At 34.8% G+C, this 21,369-nt stretch overlaps 6 protein-coding genes and 2 non-coding genes across 8 annotated transcripts; 2 read left to right on the top strand and 6 right to left on the bottom strand.

The window, feature by feature from the left end:
• The first annotated feature begins 262 nt into the window (after positions 1–262).
• TRNAV-UAC lies at positions 263–335 on the top strand. The gene has a single exon. It is a non-coding gene; the product is annotated as a tRNA-Val (tRNA).
• A 584-nt stretch (positions 336–919) lies between these two features.
• On the bottom strand, positions 920–1,027 carry LOC111829815. The gene has a single exon (XR_002833171.1). It is a non-coding gene; the product is annotated as a small nucleolar RNA Z279/snoR105/snoR108 (small nucleolar RNA).
• A 154-nt stretch (positions 1,028–1,181) lies between these two features.
• LOC17879364 (dihydrofolate synthetase) lies at positions 1,182–3,769 on the bottom strand. Its single transcript, XM_006283455.2, has 9 exons — positions 3,454–3,769; positions 3,125–3,222; positions 2,887–3,031; positions 2,742–2,804; positions 2,474–2,635; positions 2,185–2,379; positions 1,994–2,093; positions 1,763–1,897; positions 1,182–1,693 (listed from the first exon to the last, which is right to left on the bottom strand). Exons 1-9 carry the CDS (start codon positions 3,736–3,738, stop codon positions 1,284–1,286), a joined length of 1,593 nt encoding a protein of 530 aa, XP_006283517.1. The 5' UTR covers positions 3,739–3,769; the 3' UTR covers positions 1,182–1,283.
• A 319-nt stretch (positions 3,770–4,088) lies between these two features.
• Positions 4,089–5,710, bottom strand: LOC17879992. Its single transcript, XM_006284200.2, has 6 exons — positions 5,330–5,710; positions 5,094–5,208; positions 4,890–4,971; positions 4,693–4,744; positions 4,505–4,559; positions 4,089–4,397 (listed from the first exon to the last, which is right to left on the bottom strand). Exons 1-6 carry the CDS (start codon positions 5,702–5,704, stop codon positions 4,219–4,221), a joined length of 858 nt encoding a protein of 285 aa, XP_006284262.1. The 5' UTR covers positions 5,705–5,710; the 3' UTR covers positions 4,089–4,218.
• Positions 5,711–7,501: 1,791 nt separating this feature from the next.
• Positions 7,502–10,220, top strand: LOC17880927. The gene is made up of 4 exons (XM_006283474.2): positions 7,502–8,514; positions 9,251–9,549; positions 9,645–9,888; positions 9,980–10,220. Exons 1-4 carry the CDS (start codon positions 7,588–7,590, stop codon positions 10,079–10,081), a joined length of 1,572 nt encoding a protein of 523 aa, XP_006283536.1. The 5' UTR covers positions 7,502–7,587; the 3' UTR covers positions 10,082–10,220.
• A 651-nt stretch (positions 10,221–10,871) lies between these two features.
• On the bottom strand, positions 10,872–12,133 carry LOC17878311 (UPF0725 protein At3g57210). Its single transcript, XM_023778571.1, has 4 exons — positions 12,059–12,133; positions 11,513–11,699; positions 11,317–11,408; positions 10,872–11,231 (listed from the first exon to the last, which is right to left on the bottom strand). Exons 1-4 carry the CDS (start codon positions 12,131–12,133, stop codon positions 10,872–10,874), a joined length of 714 nt encoding a protein of 237 aa, XP_023634339.1.
• A 1,564-nt stretch (positions 12,134–13,697) lies between these two features.
• On the bottom strand, positions 13,698–14,948 carry LOC17879869 (UPF0725 protein At3g57210). The gene is made up of 5 exons (XM_006284197.2): positions 14,865–14,948; positions 14,642–14,773; positions 14,347–14,533; positions 14,141–14,250; positions 13,698–14,042 (listed from the first exon to the last, which is right to left on the bottom strand). Exons 1-5 carry the CDS (start codon positions 14,946–14,948, stop codon positions 13,698–13,700), a joined length of 858 nt encoding a protein of 285 aa, XP_006284259.1.
• A 1,961-nt stretch (positions 14,949–16,909) lies between these two features.
• LOC17880796 (homeobox protein BEL1 homolog) lies at positions 16,910–21,123 on the bottom strand. The gene is made up of 4 exons (XM_006283259.2): positions 19,902–21,123; positions 18,832–19,223; positions 17,831–17,891; positions 16,910–17,741 (listed from the first exon to the last, which is right to left on the bottom strand). Exons 1-4 carry the CDS (start codon positions 20,748–20,750, stop codon positions 17,142–17,144), a joined length of 1,902 nt encoding a protein of 633 aa, XP_006283321.1. The 5' UTR covers positions 20,751–21,123; the 3' UTR covers positions 16,910–17,141.
• Between the last annotated feature and the right edge of the window lie 246 nt (positions 21,124–21,369).

The following is a 21,369-nucleotide window of genomic DNA, read 5'->3' on the forward strand; positions in this document are numbered from 1 at the left end:
ACCAATCTTGGGCTTCTCGGGTTTCAGAAACCACATATATATATATATATATATATACATATATATACATGTCTTTTAAAATAAAGCTCAGCACTGTTTGTTTTGTTGTATACATTCACACTGCAAGGCTTTATTTGCGGATGAGGAGTATACGAGTTGTTTGATGAGCGTCTCTGGTTAGGTTTGGAAGATGTGTAATACTGTATCTATGGTTTATGCAAGCCAAAATGATATAAAAAGAAGCTGTATAAAATTAGCATCAGGTGCTGTGGTGTAGAGGTTATCACGTTTGCCTTACACGCAAAAGGTCTCCAGTTCGATCCTGGGCAGCACCATTCTTAGCCGTTTTTTTTAATCTTTATAATCAATTCAAAAACAAAACAAAAAGCTAAGTTCTGAGCGAGCCTAAGGCATTTCGATACATATGCTGATATGCATAACAGAACCACACCTATATTAATCAATGTTCTGCAAGTGTAATCACTATAATTAAGCATTACTTTCAAAGGAGTTTACATGTAACACGGTGTTAATGTCTTTTACAGTATCAGTGTGCTTTGAACTTAGAGTTCAGAGAGATTTTTAAGGTAAAGTGAAGAGTAGACACAACGTGTTGGTTTTCATATTCAGTGATCTTCAAGACTCTATTGACTCATCGGTTTCGTTATAACCAAAAACGTAGCTGCTCAAAGCTTAAACTATGAAAAAAAGTAAAGAACATATAAGATCTTAACAAATCTTAGCTTAAAGATACTTGTTAACATCCCACCAATGATAAGGTTTTTTCCAAAAAAATGAGAAAACATTGCAAAAAATAATTACTGTTTTAATTATCATATTCTTTTATACTTTAATAAAATTTTAATTTTTGTTTTCTAGAGTAAAAAAAAATGTGTGAAAAAAAAAGATGAACAAGAGAGGGATCAGATTGGTATAACAATTGGAGCGCCCAAATTGTCGTAACAGGCTTTGAGCGGTACGCTCTTCACGCATTTATAAGCGAGATTAAACCCATTCCTCATTTCCCCTTTAACTTGCCTGAAGGATCATACCTTATCACATCACCACCTCTTCTCCTTTTTATAATAGGCCCAAGACCTTCTCACTTCTCCACTCAACCGATGTGGGATAAAATTAAAAACTTCAACTATTCTCAATTTCACCTATGTGCTTGTTTGAAAGGTCATGAAGATCCAAAACGATTTATTTGGTTTAAATAACACATCAACTGAGTTTTTACAAAGATAATTATAAGCATAACATAAAAGGAGAAAGAAGGTGATTTAATGTTGAAGAGAAGCTAAGACTGAAGATACAATGTGAAGTGAACCCGTGACTATAACCATTCCTGTGTCACTACCGCTTGTGTCATCGTTGAGAATCTTATAGGCAAGCTTTAAGGAACCAAACACAGTTTTATTTTCTGAGGCTTCCATAGACTCTAAACCTAACTCTTCAGCAGCTTTTATCCATGATTCCTTCAAAACTGAACACGCTGTTGATCTAACTTTACCTCCACCAATGTCTGCTTCTGTTAGAACCACTGCTTCTGGCTTTAGACCTGTGAGAAGTTCTTTTGCAAAAGACACCTGATCTTTGTCGCTAGCCATTGCAACCACAAACACCAATCTCTTTTCTGCAAAATCCCTCTTTATCATCTCCTTTAGAGCTCGCGCTGATTCTTTGGTGTGAGCTGAAAAAACAGAACAAAGATTGATACAGTAAACCCATTCGGAAGAAAGACACTAAAGCTATTACCAACCTCCATCAAGAAGCACTGTTGCTCCAGGCAACTGTAAAGTCTCTGCTTCTTTTGGTGTCAAAAACTGACTTCTCCCAAGTAAACGAGTATTCTCTAAGCCATCCCTAATTACTTCATCTGTCACTTTCCACCATCCTGATTATTCATCCAGAAAGTATCAAAATTTGTCAGCGTTTTAATTCTTTTGTTGCTTTATATGAACAATATAGGGAGGTTCAAAGTGCTTCATACCTTGATCGCGAAGGCAAAGAGACGTACATGTGGCAGTAACAGCATTTTGGAGCTGGTGATGTCCAAGCATGCGCAGATTTACATCACTAAGCTCAACAATCTGCATTTATTATGTATAATTTCTGGATATATTAAGAACCAAAAGGAACTTCTTGCTTTCAATAAAGGAATAAAAGGTTTCTGAAACTAACTGGTTTATCATCTTTCTCGCGTTGTATTACGATGTCACAGGACTCACAAAGCCCGATCCCATCTTTGTTGATGATACCTTTCATTGAAGAACTAGATCCAATATCAGAAGCCAAAATAACCGATGAAGACATTGATGCTGCTTTAGAACGAAGAATGTCTTCGATATGAGGAACAAACGGCCCACCTAAAACCACCTACACGTTTTGTAAGAACACATAAAATTTTATCTATCGCTGTGCTTAAAATCCAATTGTTATAAGACAAACAAATACATAAAAACCACCTAACTGGACGACCGTGTTTAATAATTCCAGATTTGGCCTCAGCTATACTTTCCAAGGAACCTCCGAGTGCAGCCATGTGTTCCTCACCTATCGTTGTTATGACCGAAGCAGCAAGATTTGAACTTTCAATGAAATTTGTAGCATCTCGAGCTCCTCCTAGCCCAGCCTGATGATACACAAACAAATAAAACAGTGCCATAAATAGTCTACAAGGTAGCAAAAGCAAGTCTTATTAGATTGTCTAATGTAGTAGGATGAGCAAAATCGCTAACCTCTATAACTGCAATATCAACATTTTCTTTCTCAAATAATGAAAAGGCTATTCCAGTGAGAATCTGCAAAGAGGTAAATATTAAATACAAATTTTCAATATCATGTGAAGTAAAGAAGTCACAAGAAGAAGCTTTGATTGGTAACCTCAAAATGACTCAAAGAACCATTTTCCTCTTTGATTGACTGATCGAGAACCGGTTTAATTGAATAGAAATGATCATTAAGAGTGGAAGCAGAGACAGGATCTCCATTACAGGAAATACGTTCTTTGATACTCAGAATATGTGGGCTGCAATGAAGCAACAAAAGCTCATGTAAGTAATCATGAAAGATTCAAACTCAATATATATAGTTAAATCTTAATCCAAAGTCAATACATTACCTAGAATAACAACCAACTGAATATCCTCCAGCACGTAAGATATTAGAGAGAAAAGCAGAAGTTGACCCTTTTCCCTTAGTTCCAGCCACATGAACTACCTATAATCACACTGCCCTCACTATTAATCTCACCTTATAGTACATCAAAACAGTAATCAGCAAACAAAGTATGCATAACACAAAAAAAGAACAATCCAAATATAAAGATGAGACCTTTATATAAAACAACTTCCAACAATTACAAGACTCTTCAATCCAGAGGATAATCTATTGTGTTGTAAAGATGAGACCTTTGAACTTAGAAATGGTGAAATAGCAAAAAGCACGAACCTTGTAATTGGAATGAGGATTACGGAGGCGAAGCATGAGACGTTTCATTCGACCGAGATCGAACCCATCACTAGAATCAGTTCCAGCTCCTTTTGGCACACCTGATTTCTCATAGTTCTTGAGAGATTCTAAAAACGCCACAAAATCACTGAGCTCGGGGTCTTCAGTAGAAGAGATGGGTGAGAAATTCCGATTTGAAGTCAAGTTTGCTGAGGGTATTGTCCTGATTCTCGGAGAAAGCTTGCAACTGGAAATGACACTCAAGTGACTCCACAGTGCCCTCATCTCACAATCAAAGTCTCTCTCTTTCTCTTTCTCTGCAAGTTTTTGTACTTTCAGGCGAAAATCTCAAAACTTTCACTTCTTCTTTTTCGTGTTCTTTGTTTATGGGCTTTGTTTATTATAATTTGGGCTTAGGATCCAACAACAAGTATAAAAGACTTACTTACAAAAAGGTTACAAATATTTGGGCTTAAGATCCAATAACAAATATAATAGTTACAAGGTTAGGATTATTTTTTTAATCCTATTTTATAATTAAGGTTATAATTTTTTGTCCTCAAATCAGATTTAAGCCTCAGCTTTGTGACTTTGTGGGAAGATTTCGTAAAATCAAAACACATTTTTGCATCTCTAAATACAATTTTTCAAGGTTGTTAGATTTAGTTATTTTAAACAACATAAATCATATAATGGTTAGGATAATCAATTCTGGAATAAAAAGATGACTAAAGAATAAGAAACATGTGATGCAATTTGATTCTTCTACTTGGAGAAGAGGTTTCGAATTTTGATGATGATTTTGACGACCAATAAGAAGAACTCAGCCATGTTGCTTAATAGCTTCAAGTAGCTTGCCATTACATGGTTTATGAGTGGCGCCAAAAATAGTCCATAAATTCGTATTGCTGATTGGACTATAGCATAAGGTTTCTCCAAAAACACTGAAATATTGGGGAAAAAAAAAAAGGATTTTAACAAAACCTTACAACTACCATTTTATAATTATATGTGATATTTAAAACATAAAACGGAAAAATTGAAAACTTACACTCAGCTCCTTTTGGGAATTCATCGAACAGAAATGTGATGTTCTTTAACAGGCTCTGAACAAAAACAAAATTGAGATAACAAAATAATATAATTATAATATATGTTGTAAGAATATTAAAAAGTATATGGAAAAAATATCTCTTATCAATATTTTCTCATTGTGAAAACTGAGAATAACTATTTTACCAATGTGACTCCTCCCGGTTTAATTGGCGATTCGATCAAAATCCTCGCATTTCTGAAATTTTTTCGTTAAATCATTTACGACATTATATGTTTATTAGTATAGATTTGAAATCAATACAATTGAGGTATTATTTCTCAAAAAATATCATTTCTAGATATGCTTTTGTTAAAAAACAAAAAAAGAAAAAAGAATGTACCTAATAACCAATCTTCCTCCTTCATCTGTAAATTCATAGAAGCTACATCCTCTTGTAAATGGAATTTTTCGTCCTTTCCATTCTTCATAACAACAAAAGATGACGAATGAAAGTATATTAAATCTAACTATATATGATAGATAACTAAGCATGTAATAATTAGGCAATATGCATTAGCTAGTGTGTATGTGTGCTAATATGTACCAAGATGCCAATTAACAGCAGCACTATGTCCATCTCCTTCACACACATTTTCAACACAAAACTTAACGTTTTGTCCCATACTCTTCACAAGTTCTTCAAAGAACCTCATAGCTTCCTGCAAAGGTAATATCTTCTTGAGTACTTTTAGTTATTCATTACAAAAACAAATCTTGAAATGTAAAACATATACACACGTTGTATAGTTTTAAATTTTTTCCTCATAGAGATATTCTTACTCTTTTTCCTCGAAAAGGCTTAGCGAAGGAGAAATCATCGATATAACAATCGTTGGAGATGCAACTACTTAATTGATCTTGATTCTTCACGTTTATAGAGGAATAAAATTTCATAACAACATCATACCCAGAGATTTTATTAGACTTAGAATTAGGTCGATCTAAACATGAGACCACAATACTTCTCCTTGAAGCTTTTTTCATCTTTCTTGGATCATTCTTGATTGCATTGAGCCGGCCAGAATGTTGTAGAGAAGGTAGATCTGGTTTGAGTCGTGGCGTTTTGAATTTGGTGATGAGACTTCTCGTAACTATTGGACTCATTACATTAACCATGGAGGCCATTGTTGTAGTATGGATCGTTTTAATTAGCATGCGACAAATAAACAATTTTGTGAATTTTGGTGGAGAATTTTAACTATGGTAAGAGAGAATGTGAAGATTGGGGTTTGCCTACTACTATATATATATATATATATGCTTTTTGTAATAGAAGTTGTTTCTTGTGAAGTTCTTTACTTCTTGGTCTAACCTTGTAATGTTCTTAGTTACTTTATTTCGCAAGAAACCTTAGCATATCCCTTACTAAATAATAATACGTTTAACGTATCAAGAAAGTTTTTTTTGCTAAGAACGTATCAAGAAACTTAAGCATCTTCTTCAAAACTTCCCTGTTTAATTTGTTTTATTGCATGTAATCAGCTGGTTCAAATTTGTAGACATGATTTCAAATATATTTTTTTCTGTACTTAGACTTATGATCACAAATCATTACACTACAAGTGTCACATAGAATGTAAAAATAGCACAACCAAACTTAATCATGGTGGTCGGAAATTGTTATGTTTTCTTGTAATGTATCTAACCATAATAGATCATCTATTTTTCTTCATCAGACCAAGCCTTCTTAATTAGTTCTTAAGCCAAGATCACAACTTCAAAAGGCCAAAAAAAAAACTAATTAAACTCGAGACGACGATCTCTAAGTTTAACCGGCGAATGCAAGATTTATAAATCCACATTCGGTTGCCCTTCAATAAAGTGTACCCTATGCTCCTGACGTCGCGTGTCATTGTCGGCAAACAAAATTCAAGTCTCTTAATTTGTTGGACATGTCATGCCCCAAAACATTACTGAAGGACACATTTCAATATAGTCTTATTAATACAAAGGATGATAACATCTCACAGCATAACTTGACTCTAACAAATACGTCGGTACATGCATTGTAATCTAAACCCAATACTACTACTTTTTAATCACCACATTCATCAAAAATTTGAAGTTTGAAACACATGTATTGTCAAAAACTATTTTAGGGAAAAATGTAAAACAGAGAACCTGTTGAATACAAAGAATGTGGTTTCCACAAAAATAGATAAAAATAAGGTAAAAACAAAGCAACAAATTTAAACATCTCTGATAAACTCAGAGGAGTTTTAGCATTTGATGTGATAAATTTGCCTCGAACCCTGCAACAACACCACCACCCACCCATGCCCCCTGTAATCTTATCGTTTTCATAATCTTCCCCCAATATTTCTAGTTTATTTCTAAATCAACCCCTATAATAAATAAAATAATACTAGCTCCCCCACCACACCTCCAAAGTTTTGCTACTACCGACACATATTTCCCACTATGATCCATACACGTGTCCATTTATTAAATCTCCTTAGGCAAAATTTGATTGACCTGTGTTGTATAGATTTTTTTTATTTTCGTCGGTTTGGGTATAAGTACAGTAAATTACAAAAAAAGAATAAAATCAAACTTGATGGTATATATTTATTAGCTTAATAGAGCTAAACATTATAATAAACATACACTTTTTTAGTTTTTTTTTTGTGTGTGTGTGTTAATTACATAACAGATGATTGCAAGATCATCAATCTGATAGTGTTAAATCAGTATCTAATTTTATCATATCAAAACAAAACACTTTTTCACGATTTTAGATTATATCTTTTTGTTGTTTGCTGATAATAATTAAAAAGCATACACTATTTAACCTTTTTTGACGACTACATTGAAAGTATATTTTAAATTAGTAATATATAAACCAAGTTACAAAAATGAAGTCTCTTTCACGATAAGACCTCTCTTTTGTGTTTTCTCTTTTTACATACAAAAAAAAAAAAAAACTCAGAAATAGAGCCACTGCATGTTCTTCTGCTTCTTCTTCAATCTCTTCATTCCACAATTTTGATTTTAGTTTTTAATTTTTTGAATTTTTTGGTTTGGTTCGTTCTTGAGAGATGAAGTTGAATAAAGATCCATCAGAGAAGCTGATGTGGGAACGGACTTTATCCGGATCCGGTTCACCGACCCGACCCGTATCCAAGTTAATGGTGACGCTCCTCCTCCTCGTCTCCGCTACTTACGTCGTCTACACTCTCAAACTCATCTCTAACTCACGTGCCTGTCACGTGGAGCCATTCTCCGCCGTTGTTCGTCGTCTCAACGACATTGTGAACTCATCCCAGCCGCTGATTCTCATCCAGTCGAATCAAACGGCGGTGATAGAACCTTTCGCGTCTCCGCCACCTTCGCCTATTCCGCCACCACCTCCTCCGCCGCAAACCGGACTCCAGCACGTGGTTTTCGGAATCGCCGCGTCGGCGAGGCTATGGAAACAGAGGAAAGAGTACATCAAGATCTGGTACAAACCAAACCAAATGCGCGGTTATGTCTGGTTAGAGAAACCGGTTAAGGAAGAGGAAGAAGAAGACGAAATCGGCCTCCCGCCGGTGAAAATCTCCGGCGATACGTCGAAGTTTCCGTATAAAAACAAGCAAGGACACAGATCGGCGATTAGAATATCGAGAATCGTCACGGAGACGCTCAAATTAGGACTCAAAGACGTGAGATGGTTCGTTATGGGAGACGACGATACAGTCTTCGTCGCCGAGAATCTAATCAGAGTTTTGAGAAAGTACGATCATACTCAGATGTATTACATCGGAAGCTTGTCGGAAAGTCATCTTCAGAACATTTACTTCTCTTACGGTATGGCTTACGGCGGCGGAGGATTCGCTATAAGTTATCCGTTAGCGGTGGCGCTGAGCAAAATGCAAGATCGGTGTATCAAAAGATATCCCGCATTGTACGGTTCCGATGATCGGATGCAAGCTTGCATGGCCGAACTCGGTGTTCCACTCACTAAAGAACTCGGTTTTCACCAGGTCAGTCATTATCACTTTTTTTTTTTTTTTAATTCGTAAATATTCTCGTAGATTCATATAAATCTCATAGTTAAATCAAGTTAGTTAATTAACTGTAAAACATGTCAAGATAATTAAAACAAATTTACACCAAACGCATTTTAAATGAGATAATTCTATGTTTTTTAAATGATCATTACTAATAAATATTTTGATCGATCAATACGAATCTAGTTAAACTATACTCGTGTTTTGTCTCAGTTGGTTATTTAGAAGTAGTTTTAACTACAGCTAGATTTTATTTTGATCATTGGGATTTAATAGTAAATGATTTTTTTTTAATAAATGTGTAGTTAATGAGCATTTAATACGCAATATCGAGATTATAAAATGTTCTTTTTTGGATTTTTTTCATTAAAAAAAAGTTTTACACGTTGTGGTTAAAGTTAAAGTTAAAATCGATTTAAAAACATCAATAATGATAAAATGCCACGTCACTGGACCACAATTTGGCCGTACGTTATTGTTGCCGGAGTAAGGTACACGTCGTCACGGTGTCAGGCCGTTTCTTTTAAAGACATGTCACGCCATTAGCGGCGCGTGTTTCGCACGTGACAATTTCCTTGTTTGTTGGTGTGTGATTTGTTTCATTGATTACAGAACCGATCGTCGGTTACCTAACAATAACCGATCGGTTTAGTAGCTTAACATCAGACCGGTGTTAATTGACTGACTATGTCTTCTTCTGTGTTTTCAGTACGATGTGTATGGCAATCTCTTCGGGTTACTAGCGGCTCACCCTGTGGCACCATTGGTTACGCTTCACCATCTCGACGTGGTCGAACCTATCTTCCCAAACATGACACGTGTTGAGGCCTTGAAGCATCTACAAGCCCCGGCTAAGCTAGACTCAGCCGGACTTATGCAACAGTCGATATGTTATGACAAACGTCGTAAATGGACTGTTTCCGTCTCTTGGGGATTCGCGGTTCAGATTTTCCGCGGAATATTTTCAGCTCGAGAGATCGAAATGCCGTCGAGAACCTTCTTGAATTGGTATAATGTATATCAAAACATTAGTAAATTACATCTAGATATATATATATGGTGTCATTTTGTTTTACAATTGTATTTTTTTCGTGTCCTGATAGGTATCGACGGGCGGATTACACGGCATACGCGTTTAATACCCGACCAGTGAGTCGTCATCCGTGCCAGAAACCATTTGTGTACTATATGACATCGACTAGTGTTCATCCGGTGACAAATATGACGGTGAGCCGTTACGAAATCCACCGTGTGGCTCATCCTGAGTGTCGGTGGAAGATGGCTAATCCAGGCGATATTAGGACGGTCATTGTTTACAAGAAACCGGACCCTCACCTTTGGGACAGAGTAAGTTGAACATTTGTGAAATAAATGTTATTACTGACGCTTTATAAGAATCTCTTAACATATGATTTCAAATTTTGTTTTTGGGGTGCAGTCTCCTAGAAGAAATTGTTGTAGGGTGAAAGCAAAGAAGAACAATACTTTGGAGATTAGTGTTGCAGCTTGCAAAGAAGGTGAAGTGGTTGAAGTTGTGTAATAAGAATATTCATGTGTTCAAACCTTTAAATTTTGCTCTTGATTCAATTATATAGATTAGTGAATTACCTATTTAAAAATGATGGAAACTTTACAAAAATTAGTTAAATAAACGATTATCATTACGTGTGATTTGTACATATTTAGTGTTCTTATATCGTCCCCAAAACATAAACAAAACAAACAAAAAAATCAGCTCAACCAAAATCCATAATGTGGTATTAATTTTCTTAGTAAGTCGACAATTTAGGCCATGTGTGACCCGGTCTACTCCTAATATTGTACATCGTCACTTCTTGTGCCTATATTGTCCGAGAGAAGCAGAACTCATGACTGATCCAGAGAACGTTATCAACGGATAGAGCTATTGAATGATCAGCTCCTACATCTCCATGTAAAAGGTTTAGTAGAAGATTGAGTGGATGACCCCAAAGGTCATTGGTTGGTTCTTTTGAAGAGTCCCTTTTGTCAGGAAGAATATTGTCCTATATGGGCAAACTAATCAGGTCTCACACTCGCATCAAAATCCATAAAACTCACTAAACGTCAAGCAAAAACTTTGTTGTTAGAAACCCAAAAACATAAAGACAATTTACAATGACTCACTTACTCTCTTTTTGTTACTTTCTTGGCATCAGATTGAAACCCAAGCAAAACAATTGTGATGCTCAGAGCAATAACAGACAGTTTCGAATTCTTATGAAGAGCCAGAAAACCAATCAACTTAACAATCCAAAAGGACAAAGCCATATTTTCAAATGGATCTTCTCTTTTGCAGAAGAGAAGCCAAGTCAAAGCCGCAGCTCTTGTAAGCCATGCACCACCTCGGATTTGATAGGCTTATTCCAACCTTCGAGAACAAAGGATCCATGATGCTCACTGTAGGTTCTTTTAACAATAGCAATGCGATCAACATCCTTACCAACACGAGACTCACAAGAGTCCTCGTATCTTATGTACACAAGAGCAGTTATGGCACTGAGTGATCCCTCATTAGGTGGCTCCAAGTCTTCAGGAGTTTCTATGGCCACTTTCAGAATCTTCAAGTTGGACAGATCATGATTCCGACCAGTGTTCTTATGAGTTGCAGCAACTGCAAGTTCCAAATATAGACGAATCCAGTCATTTTGTTCCAGCTCTGATTCCTTCACCTACAAAACCAAAACATATCAATCAATTACTATTTGTTCAAGATTATGAGCTAAAGAGCAGGCAAGTGTAGGAGCTTAATCTTACCACATAAAACCGCTTTCTATTTTCAAAAAGATCCTCAGGGGGCACTTTACCATAGCCATAGTAATCAGTTGTAAACACTCCATCTTCAGTCCCTAATACAAAGATTTAAATCTATCAGTTTGACATTTGTTGACATCTTCAGTCCCTAATGTTGACATTTGTTGCATACAAGTTAAAAATAGATTTAGCAAGTTACCTCGAGGTCTAGCAATATCAGAAGTCAAACTCAACTTGCCAAAACATACTTCATTAACTCTAGTCTGAAAAGTTAGAGGTTTGCTTCTAGCTGGATCCTTGGCAGCCAAAGTTATGTAGTAAGAGCAAGCAGCAGTAACCGTAGTCCTATTGTATTTCTTCACGCGCCTAAACTCTAAGTTTGTACCCTGGTCGATGATCAAACATATAGTAAGAAAGTGAATGTGTTACAAAGATACCAAGATAGAGAGAAAGAAGGAAAAAGAAAAGAGTTTATTGATTGATTATTAAACCTGAAGCATATTGTAACGATGAAGGCCCATCCTAGCATAAAGGAGTACTAAGCCACAACAAGGTGACAACTGATCATCGCAGATGTATTTCGTCAGTTGATGGCCATTACCCATGTACGTCGTATCGAAACCCTAAAATCCATAAAATATATGATCCATCTCTTAAAACCCTAATCTTAAGAAAGTAGTATATATATATATATATATATATATATATATATATATATATATATTTAAGAAGATGAAAAAACTACCTTGCATTTTTTGAATCGTTTCGACCTCGCATTACTACTATCCAAAGCCTCGTTGCTTTCAATCATCTGCGACATCGTTGTCTCTCCCTTCTAAAGCTTCTGTGGTTGATTTGAGTATAGACCACGCGATTGTATATCCCGTGGGCCATCAGGCCGACTCAATTTTCTGGGCTTCTATTGGGCTTCACGACCCATAATCTTTTTTCGTTTTTTTTTTTTTTTATTTTTTTTATCTTGCATTTTTTCTATTTTTGTACAATGGTTTCTTAGCCAATACGGAGATGAAGGTTGTCTGAAGAAGAAGGAGAGGAAAGTGATATCTTTGGTATCGTAAAGCTCCTAAAATTCTTGTGTTTTTATCTTTTTATCATCCATTTTGTGATAAAAACAAGAAAGATGGTCTCTGAGTATGCTAAAGACAGACCTGTGATCGATCTTTCTCAAGTTTCCGCAGCAAAGCTTCTTGGGGAACTGCATAGCACTAGAAGAAGCCATTAGAGTTTGCTTGGAAGTTGGTCTTCAAGGTATTGTTTCAGAAACCCTGCAGCCATTACCAAGATCAAAGAATCTGACCTCTCTCTCCTAACATACGGAAAAATGAAAGTAAAAAGATTCTTCACTTTCTAAATCACAACCAAGATATGATTTTTGAATAGAATTTGATCTTATTTCAAAACATGTTGTGCTACACCATCAAAGAATCCAAGATCTACCGTACATACTCACATTTTTACATGATAAATCCTGCTTTTGGAGTTAACTAAAGGTTAGGTAGTCTAAATCATTGAGACTCTGCTTTATTCTCCATAACTTGCTACAAGCCCTCATGGTAACCTTTTATGAAGATTGCAAGAGTATCTTTATAATGAGAAGCTCGTGTTAGAGTCTCCATGCCACTTCTTAAAGCCACTGCTGTATAGTAGTGTTACAGGAAAAAAGAAATGAAAAACAAGCGATAGATTAACATGAAGTTGATATCAATAACATAACTTTTGTGACACATGTATAGAAGCATTCCACTTCTCAATACTTGTAATTTACATTAGACGATGTGCAAGACCGCCACTACTAACTTGGATAGTTTAGTCAGATACAATTCTGGTAGGCAATAGCAAGCCAAACAACAGTTCTTACCAAGATCTTCCAAAACAGAGGACACATTCTCTATTTCCATGCTTCTTGTAATTATTTAGACATAGTTCAGGACTTATATCTAGCGCCCAGCTTGTAGCATAAAGCCTTGAAGCTTCCTTCAACACCTAATCACAGGCGAAAGCACTAATGGACTAGATGATGCTGGTATAGTGTTTATTTAGCTTTTGTGAATTAGATGATTTTGGTAGTTTTAGTCCTATAGCCTTCTGGTTTAGGTGCTCATACGTTGGTGATTTGTAGTTACATTTTTGTTTTTGGGTTGTAAAAGTTCTTGTGAGTTTACTTACAGTCGTTCTAAGCAATTGCAAGAAAACATGTTAAAAAGGTCAAAGTTCAAATACAAACGTGAGAAGAAGGGGAAAACATACACTGTGCCGCTTTAGTTAATTGTATTTGGCACTTATTACAAACATATTGATTCTCATTCCGTACATTACTTTTCTTGTGGAGACAAGACAAGGAAGCCAAGTCCAAGCCGCAGCTTTTATGTGCCATGCACCACCTCGGATTTGATAGGCTTATTCCGACCCTCGAGAACAAAACTTCCATGATGCTTACTGAAGGTTCTTTTAACATAAGCAATGCGATCAACATCCTTACCAACACGAGACTCACAAGAGTCCTCGTACCTTATGTAGACAAGTGCAGTTATGGCACTTAGTGATCCCTCATTAGGTGGCTCCAAGTCTTCAGGAGTTTCTATGGCCACTTTCAGAATCTTCAAGTTGGACAGATCATGATCTCGACCAGTGTTCGTATGAGTTGTGGCAACTGCAAGTTCCAAATATAGACGAATCCAGTCATTTTCTTCCAGCTCTGATTCTTTCACCTGCAAAACCAAAACAACAAATCAATCATTAGTTGTTATAGATCATGCTTCATCAGAGCAAAGCATAGCCAAATGTAAATTATGAAACTTAATCTTACCAAGTAAAACCTATTTCTATTTTCGAAAATATCCTCTGGGGGGCACTTAGGCACGCTACTTTTGAGGTAGCAGTAGTGTTCAGTTATAGCTCCATATTCAGTGTTTGTCCCTAATACAAGATTCAAATCATAATCAGTATAAGTGATGTTGTTGAATCTTGTATTACTTTAGTTGATGCATAAAAAAATGAACAACATTTGATTACCTCTAGGTCTAGCAATATCGCACGACAAAATCAACTTGCAAAAACTTTCTTCATTAACTCTAGTCTGAAAATACAAAAGTTTGCTGCTATCTAGATCCTTAGCCACCAAGGTTATATAGTAGGAGCAAGCAGCAGCGGCCGTGGTCATATTGTATTTCTTTACGTGACTGAACTGTAAGTTTTTACCCTAATCGATGATCAAACAAACAAAGTGAGAAATCGAATGTGGTACAAAAGATTCCAAGACCAATAAGACACAAGGAAAAAGAAAAAAAGAGTTTATTGATTACTAAACCTGAAGAAAATTGTAACGATGAAGACCCATCCTCGCATAAAGGCGTACTAAGCCATTACAAGGTGACCACCGATCATTACAGATGAAGTTCACCAGTTGATGACCATTACCTGTGACCGTCGTATCGAAACCCTAAGATCCATAAAATATATGATCCATCTCTTAAAACCCTAATCTTAAGAAAGTACGTGTATATATATTTATAAGAAGATGAAAAACCTACCTTGCATTTCTTGAATCGTTGCAGACGTTTCGACCTCGCATTATTACTATCCAAAGCCTCGTTGCTTTCAATCCTCTGCGACATCGTTGTCCCTCTCCCTCCTAAAGCTTCTGTGGTTGATTTGAGTATAGATCACGCGATTGTATATCCCGTGGGCCATCAGGCCGACTCAATTATCTGGGCTTTTATTGGGCTTCACGACCCATAATCTTATTTCATTTTTATTTTTGCAGTCTTTTATTTGGTTATGTTTTACAATGGTTTCTTAGCCAGAAAGTGGTTAAATATTTAAGATCTTCAAAAAAATATAAAAAATGAGGGTCAGAATTACAAGGAATCAAGGGTATATAAATTCCTTATTAACAGAAAAATTATGATCCAAAATCTTACCATGTTTCTAATTTTCTCTAGACATTTCATATTGTTAATCATAATACATATAAAATATGAAATGAAAAACAAAAGCAACCGTCACATAATATAAAACAAATAAATGTGTTTATTTAAAATATGTGGATACCTCGTGATAAAAGACTCAAACCCTAAATTTACAAAATTGTATGTTAAAAAAAAAATAGTTTTCAATGAAAATTTCATTATGATAAGAACCAATTGATTAAACTCTATCTTCGAATGTGGGAATGGTAGAAAAGTAAGTACGATGGAATGTGTAAAAATGAGTTTGGAGAAAAAAGGTACAATCTTTTATCGGCAATGATCCACAAGAGTAGTTTCAGGACGAAGAGTTCATACTGTGATCCTCGATGTATTTATTCAAGCTTGGGAATGTCGAAAAAGATATTGACTCCTCTATGTTGGAACTTAGATATAGTAACAAGATATAGTAACATGTGTTAAGCTAAATGTTTACAAACACTATTTTTCTTTTGAATATAATTTAACATTACATTTAAAAAAATATAAGCTAAATGTTTTTTTTTCTTTTTCTAGAAGTAACTTCACAAATAGGCTATAAGGACTATGTAATTTGTTTTGAATGATGGAATAAGCGAGGTATTTACCACATAGTAGCTTTTATTGCTATAAATATGTTGGTTCAAATTCACTCATTATCATTGATTGTACAGAAATAGATTGAGGATCAATTGTATTATATATAAAAAGTATCGAAGAAGTTTAGAAATGATTTTTACATATAGGGCCGGTTCACATGTTTTATAAAATCCTAAGCGAAAATATGATATTTAATATATCAATAAAAATATTTTTGGTTTATTATAATAATATATAATTTATTACATTCGTTTTAATAAATATGCACAAACTTTAAAAGTAATTTAATATATAAATATACATATCTCTTTGTTAGAAAGAAAAAAAAACTAATAACATGTATAAAATTTAATTAAATTGCCTAAAAACTTACAAAATATCGTAACTCCATGTGATTTCACAAAAAAAATAATAATATACATGACACAAACTAGAGAAATATTTGCATTATAATAAAATATTTGTATATAATAATAATAATAAGATGTTAAGAGTAACATTATAAGATACCCTCTAATGTAAATCTTATGCCTAAGATCCCATTGATAATGTTGGTCTGAGAGGGTATTGTCTATAAGAGTATAACATCATAGATCCATAAGAGTATATATACAATCCTAGATCTTTTCTACAAAATCAAATAATGTTGAATTTTTTTGTTGGCTATTTGAATTATTAACAATGTGACACATGAACCATAAATTAGTAAAAAAGAAAAAACTGGATTAGAATATATTTTCTAAAAAGCATTTTAAATTGGACAGTAAAAGTGCACAAACAGTATTGCATTTAGCAAACAAATGTACTGTAGGATAAACAAATCTCTTCTGCTCAAAAAAAAAAAGGATAAACAAATCTATTTCTAAATAGTTTGAGATATATGGTTCTAGAATATGTAATGGATTTGAAAAGACACTTGATAATATTTTCTTTAACAAAAAACAAATGTATGATTCACACACACTAAGAAAGAAAAAAAAGTATATAATAAGAATGATAAAACAAATAAAAATATCCTACAAGAGTTGATATTGACGAACCAACTAACTCATATATATTAATACATCCGTGTCCACCCAATCCATAATCCAATCAGACAACGGTATACAACATATATCAAAATATCTAATTTGGTTTTTCTTTCTTTCTTATCTAACTAAACCGTTACATAACCGAATCGGTTTCTGAAAAATATGTTTCCATAAAGACAACTAGAGATCACTTTGTTTGTTTCCTAAATAAATCTTCTTTTAATAAAAATTTTCAGACAAGATCATGAAGTAACTGAGCTCCCATAAGATTCCTATAAGGCAAATTCTGAACTTGATCATCATCTAACATCGACGCTGAGTACTGATGAACCGGTCCTTCTTGTTCCATGTGGTCTCTAATATTACTAGTACCGTAGTAAAGCTGACCAGTAGTAGTAGTAGTAGTGCCTTGATGAGCCGTCGTCAAAGGAGACAACGCTAAACTCACTCCACCGTTACCGTCGTTGCGTTGCTGTAACCCGAGCGTCAACGACACGTCACCACGTGGCCCTCCTCCTTCACCAGCGTATGTCACAGCCTGGTTGTTACCGTACAATGAAAAGTCAAACGTTGACCCGAACGTCGTCGTCGTTGCCTTGGTCTGACCGGTCATTTTGGAAGTAGGGTTTGTCACTATCGAAGATAAAGATTCCGGTTCGACACGAATCATCTGGTTAGGATCCGGTTTAGTGTCGATCATCATCATCATCATCGGGTTTGTAGTAGTAGTAGTGATGTCCATGACTTGTTCGCCTCTTGTTTCTTCACAGTACATTTCTTCAATCATTGGTTTCCATAGCCTAACTCTTGCATTAATGAACCAATTTGATACCTAACAAATTTGGTTTATTAGTAAGTAATATTTTTGTTTTTGGAGTGTAATCAAGAATTAGCTAGTGAAGTTTTATTTGTTATTATTACCTGACTTCTTGATAAACCAGTTTGTCGGGCCAATATGTGCTTATCAACATCGCTTGGATATCTGAAAAAAATGAAAAGAATTTGTTTTTTTTTTTTTTTTACTTGATGGAAATAAAATAACAACATGTAGTTGTAAAAATGTAATGATTGAAGAATGATGCAAAGAAAATGGAAGCAAAGGTAAAGGGTTTGGTGAAAACTAACAAGATGTTTCATTGTTTGAGCAGTGTTTTGGGAATTGATTGAGACAAGTCTTACATATGATATGATATAATTGTTTCTGAAAATATTAAAATTATTATAAAAAAAAAAAAGAAGAGAGGAAAAAAACAAAATAAAAACATATGGAGAGGAAAATATAAAGCAAGGAGTTATGCATAGTTTCTCACTTTTGTTAGTGTTAGGTAAAGAACATTGATTCTCTCTCTCTCTCTCTCTCAATCCACTTTGTACCTTTCTCTATTTCTGTCTTTCATCCACCAGTTAAATTTTTAATTTCTTCATTTCTTTTATAAAAATGTATTGTTGTGTCTACTACTACATGTGTATATATATGTTTGTACACTCACTTTCACACCAATGATGCAATTGATGAAAAGAAAAAAGAGAAAGAAAAAAAAGCTTTATGCAATTAACAGATTAAGGATGATTGTATCCTATGCTTGTCATATCAATCTCATTCCCTCTATATAATACTATGTAATATAACATTTTACCTCTTCACAAAAAATTCATGTAGCAAAACAACTATAAAATGCTTTTAACCTTTACCTATGCTATTATAAATGCTTCTATCTTCATAAATGAAGTAAATTCATTCGAGTTTTTACATATGCATTCAAACTAGCTTTAACTCTTGTGATTCTAGATTCAATATGCATGTGTCACTTAAAAGACACATACTTAGTAAATTATAGTAATTAATCATTGTAAAACGTTATAAATGATGCTTTAAAAGTATATATATTAATTAAGAGGGTGTGTGTATTGAAGTAACTTACGGGTGAAGGAAGTGTTCAAAGAGCCAAGCTCTCAACGTTGTGACGGCTCGTTCAGGCAAACCTCGTTGTGGACGCCAAGGATGAGCGTCGACGAGAGTCATTTGTCTATACGATTTCTGTTGCCGCAAAGCTTGGTCGAGCAACCTCAGCCGTGGAGTTTCGCCTCTTGCCGCTATCGAGACCGCACGGCTATCTTCTTCTCTTTCTCCCAAGGCTTGGCTCGTGGCTTGAATCTGTCCTACAAGACCGTCTTTTAAACACCTGAAGTGTCTTGACATTGCCCTCGACGCTAAAGCCGTGTATACCTCGGCCGCTCCTACACCAACCGCGGCTTCAAATGATGCAGCCGCAACTCTCATTTGCTCTCGGTAATGTCCATATCTTCTTTTAAGCTGTCCAAAGAAAGAAAATGTTACCCCACACCATTCACGAAGATTTCAATCAAATATCGTATAAATGTAAATTCGCATATAATTAAAGAGAGAGTAATTCATGAAAAAGAAACAACTCGTTATGGCTTATGATGATGATGAAACTGGTTGCTATTAATATGGAGGACCACTAGAGTCTCCAAATTAGATCAAAGCAAAAGAAAATAAATTTTATTTTTGGTTCTATATTAAAAAAGAAATAATTAATGAGTAAAGGAATTTTAAAGGGTTTTTTTTTATATATCTTTTCGTAAGTGATACGATCGAACATGTTTTCAAAGAGAATACATGAAAGAATGAAGACAAAAAGGAATCTTTTTATCTTATATCTTAAAAGAAATTTGTATCTTTAAGAGAAAAAAAATATATATATGGACCTTAATTAAAAATCGAAAAGATACAAGATTTTTGGGTATTTTACATATTTAGGAATAAGTTGAAACCAAATGAAAAGAAACAAAAATTTGTTTTTGATTTGTTAACAAACCCATGAAATGGTTTGATACAAGATTTGTGGGTATTTTACATTTTTAGGAATAAATTGACACCAAAATTAAAGATTTCTTTTAAGAAACGACCATATGAAAAGTTTTGATAATAGAATATGAGTTTCTTGTGAATTTGGATTAATATATATACCTCTTCGAGCATGGAGAGTAACTTGGCTTTTCTTTTCTGAAGTTCCATGAACTCAAGAGAGTGAAGAGGTGGAACATGTTTCTTGGAAGAAGTAGTTGCGGATTGGTCTTGTTGGTCATTATTGTTGTGACTTGTGTCCCAATCTTCCTGTTGTTTACCCTTTTGCTTCCTCTTATTCTTCATCATCATCACTTCTTCATCACTTTCCTTTACGCCAAGACTGCAAAACTCACTTAGTAGCTCTTGAGCTGGACTCAAATATTTGGAACTCCCAATCTGAAACTGATGATGATGATGATGCTGATGGTTGTTGTTTTGGTGGTGACTGTTCATCATCATCATCATCATCTGGCTGTGTTGGAGGTTCTGATGGTGTGTTGATGATTTACCAGAATACCCTTGTTGGGTTCTGAGGTCGAAGGATTGGAGACTGATGCTGGAAGGATTTGAAGAGGAGAGAGAAAGGGAGAGACCTTGGCTTGGTCTTTGTGGTGGTCTCTCGTCATTTACTTCACTTGGGAAATCATTATTAACATTGCATAGTCTCATGGTAGATGAAGAATCTTCTAGAAGCTGATTCTGATCAGTACCACCACTTGTCTGATCATGATGGTGATGATGATCCGGACCACTAGTCGTCATCCTAATCTGTTGTTGCTTGGAGAAGTCTATCATCATCCCCATGTTGGAGTTTGAGCCAAAGATCTGATGGTTATATTGATGATGATGATGATGATCGGTTTGGTTTTGGTTCGTCTCATCAAACCCTTGGATCTGATTAATCATTTGATGTTGTTGTTGTTGTTGCTCTTGGTTATGATGATGACCATAGAACTGATCTCTCGCCATGTCTCAAGAACTAAAAAGAAGACAAGAGAAGAGGAAAAAAGAAAGAAGAAAACTCTTTTTTGGGACACCAACTAGGAATTTCAATAAGATCTACAAGAACCCATATCCAAGAAAGTTAAAAAAGAACCAATAAACAAAACAGAAAGGCAAATCTTTTTCATACCCAAAGTCGCCAAAAGAAACAAGAAAACAAAACTTTGTTTCAGAACCAAGAAAATATATATAAAAGAGAGATAGCTCGATCTCCTAAAACCCTACAAGAAAGTTTTTGCATAAAGAAAGTTTCTTCTAGGTGAAGATGGGGAGAGGGATAGAGAGAGATTAGGCAGAGAAGATAGAGGAAGAAGAAGAAGAAGAATAAAAGAATTAAACAGAAGAGATATAACAGAGAGAAAGAGAGAGAGAGAGAGGTGAGTGAAGCCACACAATCTCTTTTTCTTCTCTTTCTCTTTGTTGTTTTGTACTTTGACAAAATTTAATTTTTCTTTTAGTATGGGTTCTGTAAATTGTGTACTACAGGCAAAAAAACTTTTATAAATTGGTAAAAATAAAAAATAAAATAAAAAACCTAGGAAGAAAAAAAAATAAAATCAGATGAGGGTATGTATCTACTTCAGAG

Source organism: Capsella rubella, unplaced genomic scaffold (genome assembly GCF_000375325.1).
Source record: "Capsella rubella cultivar Monte Gargano unplaced genomic scaffold, Caprub1_0 scaffold_7, whole genome shotgun sequence".
In the NCBI taxonomy this organism is placed as follows: domain Eukaryota; kingdom Viridiplantae; phylum Streptophyta; class Magnoliopsida; order Brassicales; family Brassicaceae; genus Capsella; species Capsella rubella.

Coding starts and splice junctions, on each gene's coding strand:
- LOC17880927 (XM_006283474.2), top strand. CDS start 7,588: ATGAAGTTGAATAAAGATCCATCAGAGAAGCTGATGTGGGAACGGACT. Junction 9,550..9,644: donor TCGAGAACCTTCTTGAATTG/GTATAATGTATA, acceptor GTGTCCTGATAG/GTATCGACGGGCGGATTACA. Junction 9,889..9,979: donor ACCCTCACCTTTGGGACAGA/GTAAGTTGAACA, acceptor TTTGGGGTGCAG/TCTCCTAGAAGAAATTGTTG.
- LOC17879869 (XM_006284197.2), bottom strand. CDS start 14,948: ATGTCGCAGAGGATTGAAAGCAACGAGGCTTTGGATAGTAATAATGCG. Junction 14,534..14,641: donor ATCGTTACAATTTTCTTCAG/GTTTAGTAATCA, acceptor ATCATCGATTAG/GGTAAAAACTTACAGTTCAG. Junction 14,251..14,346: donor CGATATTGCTAGACCTAGAG/GTAATCAAATGT, acceptor ATCTTGTATTAG/GGACAAACACTGAATATGGA.
- LOC17880796 (XM_006283259.2), bottom strand. CDS start 20,750: ATGGCGAGAGATCAGTTCTATGGTCATCATCATAACCAAGAGCAACAA. Junction 17,892..18,831: donor TTTGAACACTTCCTTCACCC/GTAAGTTACTTC, acceptor CATTTTTTTCAG/ATATCCAAGCGATGTTGATA. Junction 17,742..17,830: donor CTGGTTTATCAAGAAGTCAG/GTAATAATAACA, acceptor CAAATTTGTTAG/GTATCAAATTGGTTCATTAA.
- LOC17879992 (XM_006284200.2), bottom strand. CDS start 5,704: ATGCTAATTAAAACGATCCATACTACAACAATGGCCTCCATGGTTAAT. Junction 4,745..4,889: donor GGAGGAAGATTGGTTATTAG/GTACATTCTTTT, acceptor AAAAAATTTCAG/AAATGCGAGGATTTTGATCG. Junction 4,398..4,504: donor ATTCCCAAAAGGAGCTGAGT/GTAAGTTTTCAA, acceptor CCAATATTTCAG/TGTTTTTGGAGAAACCTTAT.
- LOC17879364 (XM_006283455.2), bottom strand. CDS start 3,738: ATGAGGGCACTGTGGAGTCACTTGAGTGTCATTTCCAGTTGCAAGCTT. Junction 2,094..2,184: donor GCGAGAAAGATGATAAACCA/GTTAGTTTCAGA, acceptor TAATAAATGCAG/ATTGTTGAGCTTAGTGATGT. Junction 1,898..1,993: donor TCTTTGCCTTCGCGATCAAG/GTATGAAGCACT, acceptor ATGAATAATCAG/GATGGTGGAAAGTGACAGAT.
- LOC17878311 (XM_023778571.1), bottom strand. CDS start 12,133: ATGTCGCAGATGATTGAAAGCAACGAGGCTTTGGATAGTAGTAATGCG. Junction 11,409..11,512: donor TGATATTGCTAGACCTCGAG/GTAACTTGCTAA, acceptor TCTTTGTATTAG/GGACTGAAGATGGAGTGTTT. Junction 11,232..11,316: donor ATAGAAAGCGGTTTTATGTG/GTAAGATTAAGC, acceptor TTGGTTTTGTAG/GTGAAGGAATCAGAGCTGGA.